The sequence below is a fragment of the Cryptomeria japonica genome, chromosome 11, assembly GCF_030272615.1.
Source record: "Cryptomeria japonica chromosome 11, Sugi_1.0, whole genome shotgun sequence".
Lineage (NCBI taxonomy): Eukaryota > Viridiplantae > Streptophyta > Pinopsida > Cupressales > Cupressaceae > Cryptomeria > Cryptomeria japonica.
The window spans coordinates 535,627,547-535,642,679 of record NC_081415.1 but is presented as its reverse complement, the minus strand read 5'-3'; the positions used below and the strand labels follow the sequence as shown (position 1 = coordinate 535,642,679).

Genomic DNA, 15,133 nt, shown 5'->3' with positions numbered 1-15,133 from the left:
TAAAAAACATGACATACGCAACAAGTATCATTTCAACTTCCAATGCAAACTATGTGTACATATCTTAAAATTAGGACTTATTGCATCATAATAAATCATCACAAGCTGAGATGTAAATCCCAATGATGACTTGTTACAATGTAATGGATCTCATTCCAAATATGGATGGTCTGATGTCAATACAATTAAGTTCAATAATATACAATTTATCACGTAAATCAAGGATCGTAAGTTTCCGCTTTCAATTTTTTCCAAGAAACAAACAATGGACAGCTACAACTATTAAGATGCTACAAGAGCCTTGCATGCTCTCCAATGTACATCTCCAAGAATCTGATCCCGTTGGTGATCAACACCACCTAGCCATGTGGAACCTTAAGCCCTACCCCTCTAAACTATGAGGCCATTAACTGGGTAGTCCAGTGACATGCACGAAACAAGACAGTTAACAATCACTCAAGTCATTCACATTTCATATGCAGATCACAAACTAAAGCATAGATGAAGGCTCTACAAACATCACTAGATGCACACACATGGAATTCACTAACATAAATGGGATGTGAATGAGTGGATGAAACAAGAAGGAATAGGCTACAAGGTGGGGTGTTAGTACAACAAGATTACGACCATGTGGAGTTGATGAGTGTGCTCTCATATATAATAGAAGATCCTCAATGACATTCAACAACCATGATAGGATCGTGATAATACCCTACACGATTGTTCCACAAACCCTCAATAGGATGTTCAGTTCTAGATGTGGCTTAAACCCTAATTATCCCCATGTTAGTACAATCCTCTTGCCAGCCTATTCATGTTTGAGTCCCCATGTTTTATCCTCTTGCAATCCTCATCCCATGGTTCCATTTAAACTGGGTGGGTAGTGAGAATCCACTCCACTAATACTCTAGATCTCATTCCTAAAAGCCAAAAAGTGCAACATACACAAAATGGCCTTGACATGGAAAATGAGACACAAACAATGACACATGTTGCTACGTCACAAACAAGCTCAATTCCATGGGAGAACAATTCACTCCCAAAGTACAATGAACAAATGTGGTCTAAATTTCAAAGATCATATTTTCGAAAAACTTCAAGAAATATACACACTTCCAAATAAACCATGAGGGAATGCCATTTTTCATCAAATATTAAAATATAAAGATACTCTTTAGAGCACAACAACAAGGATATCAATACTCTTTAGAGAACAACAACAAGGATATCAATTTTTGCAAGTTACATAATGATTTCAGGATTTTTTTGCCATAGTCCTAGTTTAAACTCGATTTTCTGAAAATAATTGGAGTCTAGAATTGACCTTTATTTGGATCAAGGATTTGTAGGAGGTTACACAGGGCTCATCTCACAACTTATAATTGAATGAGATAGGGAATTCAAACATAACATATTTATCCAAACTGATTGTCTCCAGATTAATCACTGTTGGGGACCCTGTGCCTGAACACTCAGTTAAAATGTCAGGCGTATTTGCATAATGCAAGGATAATCAAAGCACAACATACAAACAACCGACATGATAATATCATTATGTCTATAAGTTGATATCAGATAATTACATCTAATTGAAAATCATCTACAACTAGCATGGTCGAGGTATAAAAGACGTGCAATCAATAATCCATAATGCTGAGTCAGAAATATAATCATAATTAACATATAATATTTTAAAGTACAAACAGGGAAGCTGAAACACTGCTAGATGTTCATACATATGGTCATATTTATCCAAAATACTCAATCAAACATCCAATGACAATATAAAACATCATTGATGATAATGATAATATCAAAAGTAAATCGCAAACAGGGCACATATGCCTGTGGCTCTTACAATACATGTTAGATGATTAAGGTTTGATTAATTGAGCATAATGTTATCAATATGAGAGTGTCTTCTCAAGTTTTCTAGTTTTGTCCCAGCATTGTGTTATCTTTGTTAACCATTTGTTAAAAGCCTTGTAAGGTTGCTAATTTATGCATGTCAAGCAATCTTGCTGATATTTTAATCTGTTTTGTTTATATAAGAATTTATGAATGTTATCATCTTTTGAACTATAATAAAGGAGGTTTCCACATGGAAATCATTTATGTTTTCTTATGTAGCTTGATCTCTTAAAAGGTTTCCTGTTTGAATTTTTTTCCATTATAGGCAGCAGAAATGGTGATTAGGGAATCTGTGGAACCACTCTTGGAACAGTATCGTCCTCCAGGAATATCAGCATTAAAATTCAACAAGCTTTTTCTTGGGAATGTAGCTCCAAAAATTGAAGGTGAGCTTTCAGCAGGACTTTCAAAGGTATTCCCTGAAAATGCATATTTGCTTATGTAGGTACATTATCATTGATGAAAATTTGAATCTCCACCAAATGAATGGCTGATCTGTGTGCGATAGCACGTTGTGTATTACCTCTTCCTTTTAGCATTAAATAACTCAATATATTGGATACCCTTGTTACATATGCATGCAATTAAAACGGTTGCAATAGTATCTTTTTGTTAATCTCATTAATATTTCAAATTGTCTTAAGTTCCAACTTTCCATATAAATGTAGTTTACATTTTGATTTCTTGATACACAATAATACAAAAATGTAAACGATGGAATGCAAGATAAGTCATAAGGTGCACACATGTTTATTGGACTCTTGGAATCGTTTTGTGTTTCTAATAAAATAACGGGAGTATTATAGATTAGGATCACTTATCATACTAAGCTAGACTGAGTATAGTAATTAAAACAAAACTTGGTCTTCAACAGGACTCAAAGACCCTGAAAGAGCCATAGATTTCAGGACTAACAAAATTTTGTACAGTGAAATTACATTCAAGATCGTCTAAAAAGCTGATTACTTTCTCCCTTTCATTTCTTGATGCCAGGGACATCTTTTGAGCATGTCCTTCCCTCTGGCAAACCTTTGCTGCAAATGCTTGTTCTGTTGGACCTCTACTGTTGCTCCTTGTAAATCCTGATTTTTTTTCTGAATCTCTAATATTCATTGTTATCAATTCAGGAATAAGCTTTGTGGTTTGGACAAGTCAGCAATATAAACTATTAATAAAATTAGGTAGCCATCTTTCCAGATACTGTATTGTACTTGCTAAGGCTGACCCATCTGTTTGTAGTCTCAGTAGTTATTCAGCAAGACTGAATTCATTTCAAGCATGTTAATTTTTTGTTGGCTTTTGAGCTAGCAAAAAAGCCATGATTTCGAAGTTCTAGCTTTGCTCTAGAACAATCCCAGACATTAACCCTTAACCAAATTCCAACACTAGCTGTGGATAATAAAACTGTAGCATTTGAGTGTTCATTTCAGTTCTTATTCGGTGACATCTCAAAGGTATGTAATTGTAACACATTTCTAGCCTTTTTTCCTTTGCGTTCATTCTAAATGTTTTGTGCTAGGCTGCCATGGATTTCTGTTTTGTTTGTGTTTTATTTATTATTTGTTGTTTTTTTGAGAAGTTAATTGTGTGTCCACTCCCTAATATATAAAAAAAATAAAAAAAATCAACAACAGTCTGAGCATCAACCCTTGAAATATGGGCGCTTTGAAAAAAAAAGAAGCTTCAGCCAAAAACCATCACTGTTGAAATCCCTACAAATGGCTTCCACACACTGAGAACTTTAGCCATTTTTGTGACTGACTTGTTGAAGAACAACTAAGAACCCTTTTGGAACAACAAAAAAACTGTAACATGACAATTGAAAACCGTTCCACACCATTTGGAGATTTGTTATGCAATGACTAAGAATTGTTGCACAACAACTGTAGACTTGTTACACAACAACATAAATCCTTACACAACAACTACAATTCTTCTCTATCATTGTAATGCAGTTTTACTTTTTTAGTTTGTGCCTTCACTTCAATTTTTGTGTTGATGATGTGGACTGTTGATAATTGAGGATGATATGGCTGATTTGGAGAGGCAAGAAGTGAAATGGCAAGCGGAAGTGGCACTGGCAACCTATGAGGTGAAAGAAGGTGAGCCATCGGTGGGGAGTTTATTGCATTCACAGTACACTTTTCTTGAGGATGATATTGTTCTCAACAAGAAGCTGCATCAGGACCATCCAGTTTGAGGACGCTTAGACAATGCCAACCTTTTTTTTGAGTTTTAGTCCTAGAAGGAATTTATAGGACTATAAACATTGAAACCATAATTTGTAATTTTTTATTGTTGAAGCTTGAAGTTAATGTTGGTCTATGATGTGTATTGAACTCTAATTTTGATCTATATATGAAGTAAATCAGTAATATGTTCCCAAATATCAGCACTATGTATGTTTTTGAAGAATTTTTAGTGTTCAAACAATGTCCTGAGTTACTGTCGAGTCTGAGTTTTTGAAGTTTTTGGGGTCAACTGAGTAGTTGCCAAGTTCTGGTTTTTGAACTATGGTCTAATGTGAAACCGACATGGACAACAAGAGAATTGTTATCCCTTTGTTGCATTTTCTATTATCATCTGTATTCTGTAGTATATTGAAATGTCCTTTGTCACTAAAAGAATCATAGAAGGCCAAAATGTTCTACTGAATTTTCTTCATATCAAAATCCCTTTGTTGCATTTTCTATTATCATCTGTATTCTGTAGTATATTGAAATGCCCTTTGTCACTAAAAGAATCATAGAAGGCCAAAATGTTCTACTGAATTTTCTCCATAGCTAAAAATTCCTGGTCATCCACAAACTTGGTTCTAATCATGTTAAATGTTAAGTATATCAATTAAAGGCTTTTCTCTTTTTATAAGTCCATTCATTAGACACAACAAATAACTTATTGTTTTCATGTGTTCTTAAATTGTTCAAGGGCCTTGCACCTTTTTCCCTATCCTTATTTAGTGAGATGAGTCTTTCCTTTTCATGGCGAGGGCATGTGTATCCTTTAGGTGCATTGAGTATGATAAACATCATTTTGTGTTAAGTGTGCTTTCTTTTAGGATACATGTTTGACATTTAAAAATGGAAAATTAGAGCACCTTGCTTCTGGCCATTAGAACCAAAATTATAGGTTGCTCATTAGTTTCTCTCTGCTTTCGCAACTTGAAACTAATTTTTTTGTTAATTCTTTTGCAATTATTTTTGGACAAAGCCTTATTCCCTTGCTCTGAGTAGGTTTAATACTGAAAAAATGATCTCTCACACAGGAGTATGTGATACTGGCTTAATCATTTCATAGCATGCACTTAAATCTCTGGCCCTTTTCCATTTAGGATCTTGGATAAAATGAATTGTGCACTTCCCTTGGGTTTGTTTAATGGCACTTTTCTTCCAAAAGGACAAATGATATACTCTTTTTCCACAGCTATTGAAGTTGGAATTTCTTGCGCATCTTCTTGATCATTTTCATCGTTGCTTTGTTCATCCTCAAAATAATATATGTTATTGAGATGGGAATGAAATTTGGGTGCATCATTATTGTTTTCTACCAACAAAAATATTAGTCCTAAAACGATAAATGCAGCTCAAAAGCCATTTAATCAGCTTTGGAGATAAGAAAAGTTGAATGGTGGGAAGCTTACTTCAATGTGCTTGCATAAGTTAACTTGCAAAATTGTAAAATTGTAAAATGAAATTGAAAACAATCATGACTTTTCAGAAAAAATTACAAGGATAAAATTATCTTCTTTCTGATGCAAGTCATCTTGAATAAATGATAAGAACAAGGATGCTTTATCCACCATCAACAATGTTTCTCATAATTGTAAATTGCTGTTATCTTTTGATTCGTTCCTGGAACGAGTCATTGGTACAAATCAGAATTCATGGATCAGAGAGTCCCGATCAATAGGTAATATATTTCATGAATTCACATAAACTGGATCTGAAATGGTATATAATATATTATATGCAGCAATCTATACCAGATCAGTTCTTGAGTAGGTTCTGTACCACTATCTTAGTGTTCTGTGTGGATCCAAGCAAGCATAGGTACATATCAGTCACGAGTGAGACACTGTGATGGATGGTGGTAGAAACTTAAGCATCTCATTTGGGGTGGACTCTTTTTCATTTATTTCTTGGGCATAGGTTCAGAATGATAGCTAATTGGGTTTATTATCTTGTTTGAGTTTGAGAAGTAACAAATATGGATTTTTTTCAGCTTGAGAAGTAAATAAATCAGGATTTTATTGATTAGAATGTTGAGCAGCTATTGATATATTAACTGTATTACACTTATGTTGTTGGTATGCTGACTTTCTGTACCTGGAGGAGCACACCACGAGAAAGTATGGTTAGCATCAGTTACATTTGCCACCACCTGATAAAAAGTATTGTTTTGTTTGTGTCTACACATAATCTTTATTAATTCTATGGGAAGCCATGTTTCTCAACTGTATGTAAAGAATACAAATTATGTTTAACATGAAATAAGCATACATTTGTTTATCTCAAATAATTGACAATATTAGGGTTTTTGTCAAACCAAGCATGGACTTTCCAGGTGTACCTGACTTCCTTTTCTCATCTTACATTCAAATTCTCTACATCTCCATAAAAGCAGTGTTTGTTTGTTTCTCTGCACAATTTATATTAATTCTGTGTGTAAGCAATATCTCTCCTTGGTGCCTCTTGGTTGTATGTAAATAATATGAAGTACAGTACATTTAAAACTGGCACAAATGTGTTCATCTTAAATAATGTAAAGTGATAAGGTTTATTTGAAGTCAAGCATGGACTTGCCTGGCATACCGAGCTTCTTTTTCTCTGTATCCATTCAAATTTGTTTTGCCTTTTTTAAATATACACAGAAGGCTGTAATTTAGCTTATTGGTAGTACAAATGTGCTTCATTCTGTTCTATATGCTGGAGATTCCTTGATTGGTATTTTCAGTACCCTATCTTCGAGTACAAAATATTGAATAGAAAATCTTGGGCTTTCTCTTCCTGTTTGGTAGGGTTAATTCTCATTACAGTTACGAGAATTATACTTGTTATTTTTTAATTTATGTTTGTGTTCTGTATGCAACTCATCAATGAGTGGCATGTGCATATGAATAGCCTTCACAAACATGTTTAGTTTTTCTGGAAAAAATAATCATAAAATTATTGCAAACTGGTTATTTCTAGATTCTAGTATTCTGTGGAATCCCATCGTGGACTCGCTATGAAAAATGTTGAGAGAACGAATGTACTTTTTATCTGGCAATTTCTTATTGAACAAATTCTAGTGACCATTAGTGTTAAGATTTTTGGTTGATATTTTTTTTATTATTTGTTCTTTAAATTCAACAAATTAAAATTCTGATTGACATAGGTATCCGAATCCAAAGCTTGAAGAAAGGTCAACTCATATTGGATTTAGATTTACGTTGGGGTGGTGACCCCAGTATAATACTTGGAGTTCAGGCACTTGTTGCCTCATTGCCTATACAGGCAAGTATTTTAGTTTTGTTTTTATTTGAATTTGAAGCACTATGAAAAGTTATTAGTATTCAAATTTAATGTGTTGATTTAATTGGTGATGTTCCTTTTTTGAATTTGCAGTTAAAAGACCTTCAGGTCTTCACTGTAGTGCGTGTGATCTTTCAACTTGCTGAAGAAATACCTTGCATTTCTGCTGTTGTTGTTGCTCTTCTTTCTGAGGTTTGACATTTTAACCATTCATTGTTTATCTTCTTTGTAGAACACTCATTTCTTGCTCGATAATGCTCATTCATCTTGTCTATTATTTGCTCTTCTTCATTTGTAGATTAAACTTCACCTAGTGAACTTTTAAGAATTTCAAACTTGTGCTCACAGCATAGGAAGGAAGTAAATTGAAGGAGATATTAGAGGGAGTTAAGTTCAATGAGATGTTTTAGTTATCAGAAGAAGAGGTATTTTAAACACCTAAAATAAGTTGTAGCACATATGGATGAAAATTGGTGAGTTTACTTAGGAACAACAAGAAGTTGTAGCACATATGGATGCAAACTTAGTGAATTTACTAAGGACCAAAAGACATTGTGGCACATATGGATGCAAACTTAGTGAGTTTAATGTCCAGGAGATGCATGGCACACCATGGACTTCTAATTTGGGATTTATATGTCATCATTATTGCTCAAAAATTCAAATGTAGTGGCTAGATGTGACATCACTATGTACTTATGCCACGGTTACATCTTGACACCCGGTGGGGGCTCTCCACCTTTGCGTGGGCATTCCCATGCAAGGTGGGGGCTCTCCTACCTGCGTGGGGGAGACCACGTATAGTGGTCTCCTCCCACACAACATGGGGAGTCTTCCCACCTGCGTGGGGGTGGGGAAGCCTCCACGCTAAGGTAGTATGTCATGTCCCCTTCCTGATCATTATATATATAAAACCTAAATGAAATAATTATTATTAATTAATATAATAATTATTTGAATTTTATTAAATATTTTTACTTAATTAATATTTATTAGCATTTATTATTAAATATGAATAAATAAGTTTAATTGAAGTTGAAACTTATAAGCATCCACCGTCTATTCACTTAGTAACGACTACTGAAGCAAAGACAATCAAGTTGACGAATATAAATGGAGTTCATCGAGACCTTTTCCAAGCATGCTCCTCCGTTTGGAATTATGTGAACCATTCAACACAAGGCAAGTTTGTATAAACCATTATCAAAGAGCAATAAAGATATATTACCAGCCATGTAAATGATGATTTGTCAAAGTCCAAAAGCAAGGGCCACATGTCGATGGGAAATAGTAGAATGATTCAGACTTGATACATACGTATTCAAGCATCGCACAAATGAGATGAAAGACTTATAATCTCTTATTACTATGTGAGACCCAACTAGTATCGAGAAGTTCAAAATCAAGCCTAACCGCACACTAAAGAAGAATACCAAAAAGGAGATTGCTATAGGTGGAATTGAGTATTCCAATATGGACAATGGCTTTACCCATATTTGTCCTTTGGTGCTAATATGCTAGAGGTTCTTACGGTCAGATAAAAAGAAAGATTGATGTCAAACTAAGTCAATGACATTTCGTAGATGAGGAGCATAATGTGCTATTAGTGCTTAATATCATGATGACTTGGCAATGGGAGATTATCGTTTGAGTGAAAACCAACGATTAATTACTCACTCAAAGGGATGTGATGGAGAGAAGAGACACATCCTTCATACTGATTGATTAGTCAAACAGTTATCAATTCATCTTATAATCAGCAAATAACTAATATTTATGAAGGAGTGCGATTTAAATAACAAGTTGATTAGTATAGGTAATGGAAGGGTGCGATTAGGGAAGGGATATGTCTATTCCAATCAAATGTTGCAACCACTCCATGCCAAAGGTATTGAAGGAGGATCAATACTCATTCCAGAGGCATTCAGAACTTTTTTTGAGAAATATTAAGACCTGCAACAATCAATAGAAGAACACAATTTCAGTTCGGTAAAAAAAGATCAGACTTATCATATGATCTGCACTCAGCGAACCATCAATCAGGTTAGATCAGAGCGTTATTAAGTCATGGGCAGATAATAGGAAGAAAATATAATAGAAGTTATGTCAAAAGAAGAATTTGTGAAGGAAATATAAGTTGAGGATTATAGCAGATTTATGGAGCATAGTTTAGCATATTTATTAAGCACATTGGAGAAGATATAAATATAGAAAGGCAGACCATTCAAGGAGAATAAATGCGAATCAATGAAGCAAATAAATAAAGTTGTGTGAGATATTAATTAAAGAACGAAGTCATCAAAGTCTATCATCTTGTGTAAGGAATCATAACCAGATTCAAGAGCAACACTTTGAGATCTGCAGACATCATTGTTTCAGTCATGGTATATCTCCCATGGACAAATCAGAGGAAGTTATCGAGATAAGTCTATCTTCCAAAATTATTCTTAGCATTATGATTAAATATTATAGAAAAATGTCTTCAAAATTAATGAAATTATATTTATAAATGCATTACAATTCTCACTTTAAGTTAGAATTATTGTTTTAGGACTAAATCAAGGTGAATCCTCAATGGGGACATTACATGGTAGGCACCTACACCTCACACCTCACACCAGGCCTCTACCCGCCCAGCCGCCAACACTCCCTCTCACCCAGGCAGTGAAGCATTTCGCCAGCCAATAAATTACTGTGCTTTGGCTAATATTTTGTCATGGTATATTGTTCTGAGGCCAAGTTTTGATCTTAGGGTTTCCGGCCCAATAGTTATAAATATATCTATCTTGTAATGTCTTTGGCTGCTAATTATTTCTTTATGCCATATAGTTCTGGAGGTTGATTTAGATTTTAGGGTTCCCGTGTTATATATCAATATATTATAATGTTCTCTCAAATGAATGCATGGATATGAGGGTTCCCGTCCATAGTTATTTTATTATAATGTTGATTATTGCTATTGATATTAGGGATTATCTTGTGCAATTATTATTTCTGTATGATAAAGTTTCTGGATGTTGTAATTAGATGTTAGGGTTTAGTTTTTTTTGTTTATTATTTTCACTGGGAAATTATATTTGGGTGGTATGTCCTTATTGTCCAGATTATGCACAGAATCATTATTCAATTGTGTAAGTACCAGAAAGCATTTCCAGAATATATATATTAGCATAACATCTTATTGACAAATGAATTACTCAAATCCTATATATATATATATCTTGGGTGAAAATAGGATTTGAGTAATTTATTTGTGAATAAGATGTTATGCTAAGTTCCTTTTTATATTTTGAGTGAGGATTTAATATAAAATAATTTAGTTTATTTATGTTCATATTTAAAGTGTTTTGGTTAAATTCTTTATTATGGCTTGAATGAAAATTTAAAGAAATGAAATATAATTATTTATATATCAAGGGTTTTGTAAGTTGTGTTAAATTAACCCAATGGAATTAAACCAATAGTAGGTCTGATTGAAAATTTATGGAGTAGAACCTATTTAATGTTTACCTATGTGATCCAGTATCCATAATTAAATATTAGTTAAACTACTATTAAGTATTTGATATCATTTACTGTTTGTGTGTGTAATATTATTAGTTTTATTTTAAAAGGTTTAATTGGTGTCGAGGAATTAGATTTTGGTAATAATGGTATATTGTTTTCTCGGGGTTTGAATTCTAAGAAATAATAATTGGTGTTGAGGAATTAGATTTTGGTAATAATGGTATATTGTTTTCTCGGGGTTTGAATTCTAAGAAATAATTATTCTTTTAATTATAATTTTATATATATGTATATAATTTGAAAATGTTTATTTTAATTGTCCCTTAATATTTTTATTTAAACCAAATCATTAAGTCTATAATGTTAATATAATTGGTATTGAAATTGTTTCTTTATTGTCATTTTTTAAAAAGCAACCCCTTGACCAATAATGTTAAAAGTAATCTAAACTAACAGGTGTCAGGGTTTTGCACCTCTTCGTTGTTTTGGCCCAAGTGTCTTTCAGGGGCTCCAGAGACTGTTTTTTGATCGTAGGTCCTGATTGTCAGAGATATCATGTTCAGATTTTCTGTATGGGCTTGATTTATGGATGTCTATGGCGGCTTATCGGTCTCTTGGTGTTATCTCATTGTTTTACTTATGGGAGTGAGCCCTATTGTGCTCTTTGATGGAAGATATTGTATTTCAAAGACTTGCATTAACTTCATGTTTCCTTAAGCATTAACTTGAATGGTGATCAATGTTTGATGGGGACTTACATTAACTTCATGTTTCCTTATGCATTAACATGAAGTTCGCTCCCAATTCTCAACTCATGAAGTTCGCTCCAATTTTCAAACTCTTGAAGTTCGCTCCAAATCTCTCAAACATGAAGTTCGCTCCAATTTGTCAACTCATGAGGTTTGCTCCAAATTGTTCGTGAAGCTCATTTCAAATTGAAGTTCGTGAAGTTCATTTCAAATTGAATTCATTCAAGGTAAGTGCCATCAAGTACTCTTCGTTCCTCTACTCCCAATTTCGCTCATGAAGGCTTGAAAGTGAAATTCACTCGTGTGTGCTCATTCATGAAGTTTGCTCCAAATGCTCAAGTCATGAAGTTCGCTCCAAATGTTCTGTTCATGAAGTTCGCTCCAAATCGAAAAGTCATGAAGTTTGCTCTTGAGTGTTTGAATATGAAGTAAGTGCTCTCAAATTTCTTTCATTCGTCTATCTTCAATCTCGCTCGTGAAGGCTTGAAGGTGAAGTTCGCTCCAAATGTTCAACTCATGAAGTTCGCTCCAAATTGCCAAATCATGAATTTTGCTCCAAATATGCAAGTCATGAAGTTCGCTCCAAATTGTCAACTCATGAAGTTCACTCCAAATTGCCAAGTCATGAAGTTCGCTCCAAATTGCCAAGTCATGAAGTTCGCTCCAAATTGTCAACTCAGGAAGTTCGCTCCAAATTGCCAAGTCATGAAGTTCGCTCCAAATTGTCAAGTCATGAAGTTTACTCCAAATTGAAAACTCATGAAGTTCGCTCCAATTTTCAAACTCATGAAGTTCGCTCCAATTTTCAAACTCATGAAGTTCGCTCCAAATCACCAGCTCCTGAAGTTCGCTCCAAATCACCAACTCCTAAAGTTCGCTCCAAATTGTCAATTCGTGAAGTTCAATCCAAAAGTGCAAGTCATGAAGTGAATTTCAAGCTAAAACGAACTTTCCTCTCAATCACTTCATTGCTATATCAATTCAATCCTTAAGTATTTTAGGTCTTCATTCATGAAAACATGTCAAATTTTCCTCATGAATGCAAAATTCTCTCCTCTCATGGAGCTCATGAAGTTTGCTTTTCTCTCAAGAAGAGGTAATCTCAAATCAAAACCATGCTCACTATCTTCATTCAATCACTCTAAGGCTTTTCAATGGAATTCGCTCCAAAAGTGATGATAATGAAGTATGCTCTTGAGGTCATGCTCCTGAAGTGAAGGCCTTGACTCACCTTTGCTCTCTTTCAACATCGTGCAATGCTGTAGTCTTAGGATGAATTTTCGCTCTATAGGAGAGGTATAAGAAGTTCGCTCTACAAGGGATGCACATGAATTGGAGTTCGCTCCTCAAGAAGAGTACTTGAAGTGACCCCCTAACTAGCAATCTTTCTTCACTCATGATTGACTCTCATGATATCTAGACTTTACAAACTTACTTCACATTTCACACAAGGCCATTTACTTGACTCCTGACTTTTTGACCTTCTATACCTCTTCAGATGCAAAGGCTAATAGCTAAGGACTCAAACACTACCCTAGAAATAAAAAAAAGTGGGGGTCCCCATTTGCGATGGGGCGATGTGTGAATACCTCACAACAAGTAGGCATAGTGTCATAAGGGAGAGTGGCTCTCCATGGGGGCCAAGACAACCCATTGGGAGAGTTGTTTTAATAAGTGATAACCTTAATAAATGAACATAGGGGTTGGGTAGCATTTCACATTAATCAAGATAATGATAATGCCCTACTCATGGCTTGAGTGCTTGTTTAGGCTCGAGATGGGATGAGAAGTCCTGGAATGGCAAGATCAACTACTTTGTCTTCACGAAGGGTATGTTGGTTCCAGATGAGTCTTGTATGGGGGTCGAGGGTTGGGAGAGACTACTAGGATAACCCAGGATGGGGGACAGGGTCTATGGAGACCTATTGGGACAACCCATATCAAGCTATGTGCTGACACTCTCCCCTTGTGAGCACTAGTGTCCTACCCTTGTGTTGTAGTTCGTAAGACCTCTGGAGTTGTCCTTGTTATTTGTTGATCATCTTTGTAGTCCTTGCTTGTTGTTGTTATCCTGTGGATGTAGGTAGTACCATGTACTGTTTTAACCCTTGCTTCTGTGAATGTGGGCCATATGTCTATCTCCTAACACGGGGGCTGGGCCTTCGGGTCCCACATGGTCGGGTGGTAGTTGCCTTCTTTCATCGGGTATTTTGGACTTGTTTGTTGCTTGGATTGGTTTCGATTCTTATTCAAGATGCTTCTCTTGGATTTAATTTGCTATGTGGATCAGAGATAGTATCATACATTCTTTATAGTGTGATTATGTTATAGATATATCAAGTGTACTTGTAATTTTGGACACGCCTATAAGGTGGATGATGTAAACAATAATGTAATTGTGTTGTAATCTAAGTGAAATGATCTTGTAGGAATTATGATGGTTAGTTGTAATGATGTTATTATTTAGTTTGGGTAGAATATGTGTTAGTCATTTATTATTCAAATGCATTATAGGATTTGGGACCTTATCATATTGTAAATGAATGGAAATGAATCTTTTAGAATATGTTAACTGGCTCCTTAATGCTCATTTCTTAATGAATGGATAATTTGGTAATTATGTCAGATATAGTTTCGGTTCATGCTTTCTTGAGTTGTTGAGTAACAATGTTAAGGAACCTTAGATGATAATTTAGTTTTCTTTTTGCTTGTGCATTTAAGTTCATATGTTAGCTTTGATAGAACATTGCATTAAATTACTCATTAAGATGTTTTAATAAAAATAAAATAAAATTCTCTTCTTTAGTTGGTTAGGTTAGATCCTCTAGGGTTCCTTGGCAGGCGTTACATTTGGTTCAATTTTGCTAAAGGCCATCTGCTTCAACTATTTCATCCATGAAGGCTACGACTTCTCCATCAAGTGAAATTTGGTTCAATTTTGCTAAAGGACCCTGCTTGTACCCATGCTTTAGAGGAGAGAGAAGGCAAAGTGAGCTATGCATGTACATTGGTTTCTTTGCTTTTTTATACCCTAATCAATTCCTCTTTAGTGAATGAATAAAACCATAAGTGCTCCAATTTCTCTCACAAGATGAAAAGTTGGCTACCCGTGAGATCAATCTTATTGCAAATGATTGCAATTCAGTGGTTTCACTTCCATGGTTCCACCACCACTCTAGAGGGTCTTTCTTTGCATGCATATCATATAAAGCTTTCACGGAAGAATAATCACCATGCCAATGTGAAAAATTATTTGATTGAGTCCTCATAATTGAAGCATCCTCACCTCAGCCATAAATCTTTTTTATTGCAGCTCAAAATCCCTTCATTATCTCTTTATCCTCCGATGGAACCTTCTTATTCGTCACTTGCATATCATACCATTTAGGATTGAAGGCATAGGTAGCACAATGAAGAGGCGTTCTAATTTTATTCCATCTTCCTTTATAT

At 34.7% G+C, this 15,133-nt stretch overlaps 1 protein-coding gene across 1 annotated transcript in view; it reads left to right on the top strand.

Moving 5' to 3' along the window:
• Positions 1-15,133, top strand: part of LOC131066475 (calcium-dependent lipid-binding protein) — a 154,748-nt gene that overhangs the window by 51,872 nt on the left and 87,743 nt on the right. Inside the window, exons 4-6 of the mRNA XM_058001244.2 lie at positions 2,180-2,300; positions 7,291-7,409; positions 7,521-7,619. Of these exons, the coding sequence (XP_057857227.1) occupies positions 2,180-2,300; positions 7,291-7,409; positions 7,521-7,619 (339 nt within the window). The remainder of the gene's footprint in view (positions 1-2,179; positions 2,301-7,290; positions 7,410-7,520; positions 7,620-15,133) is intronic.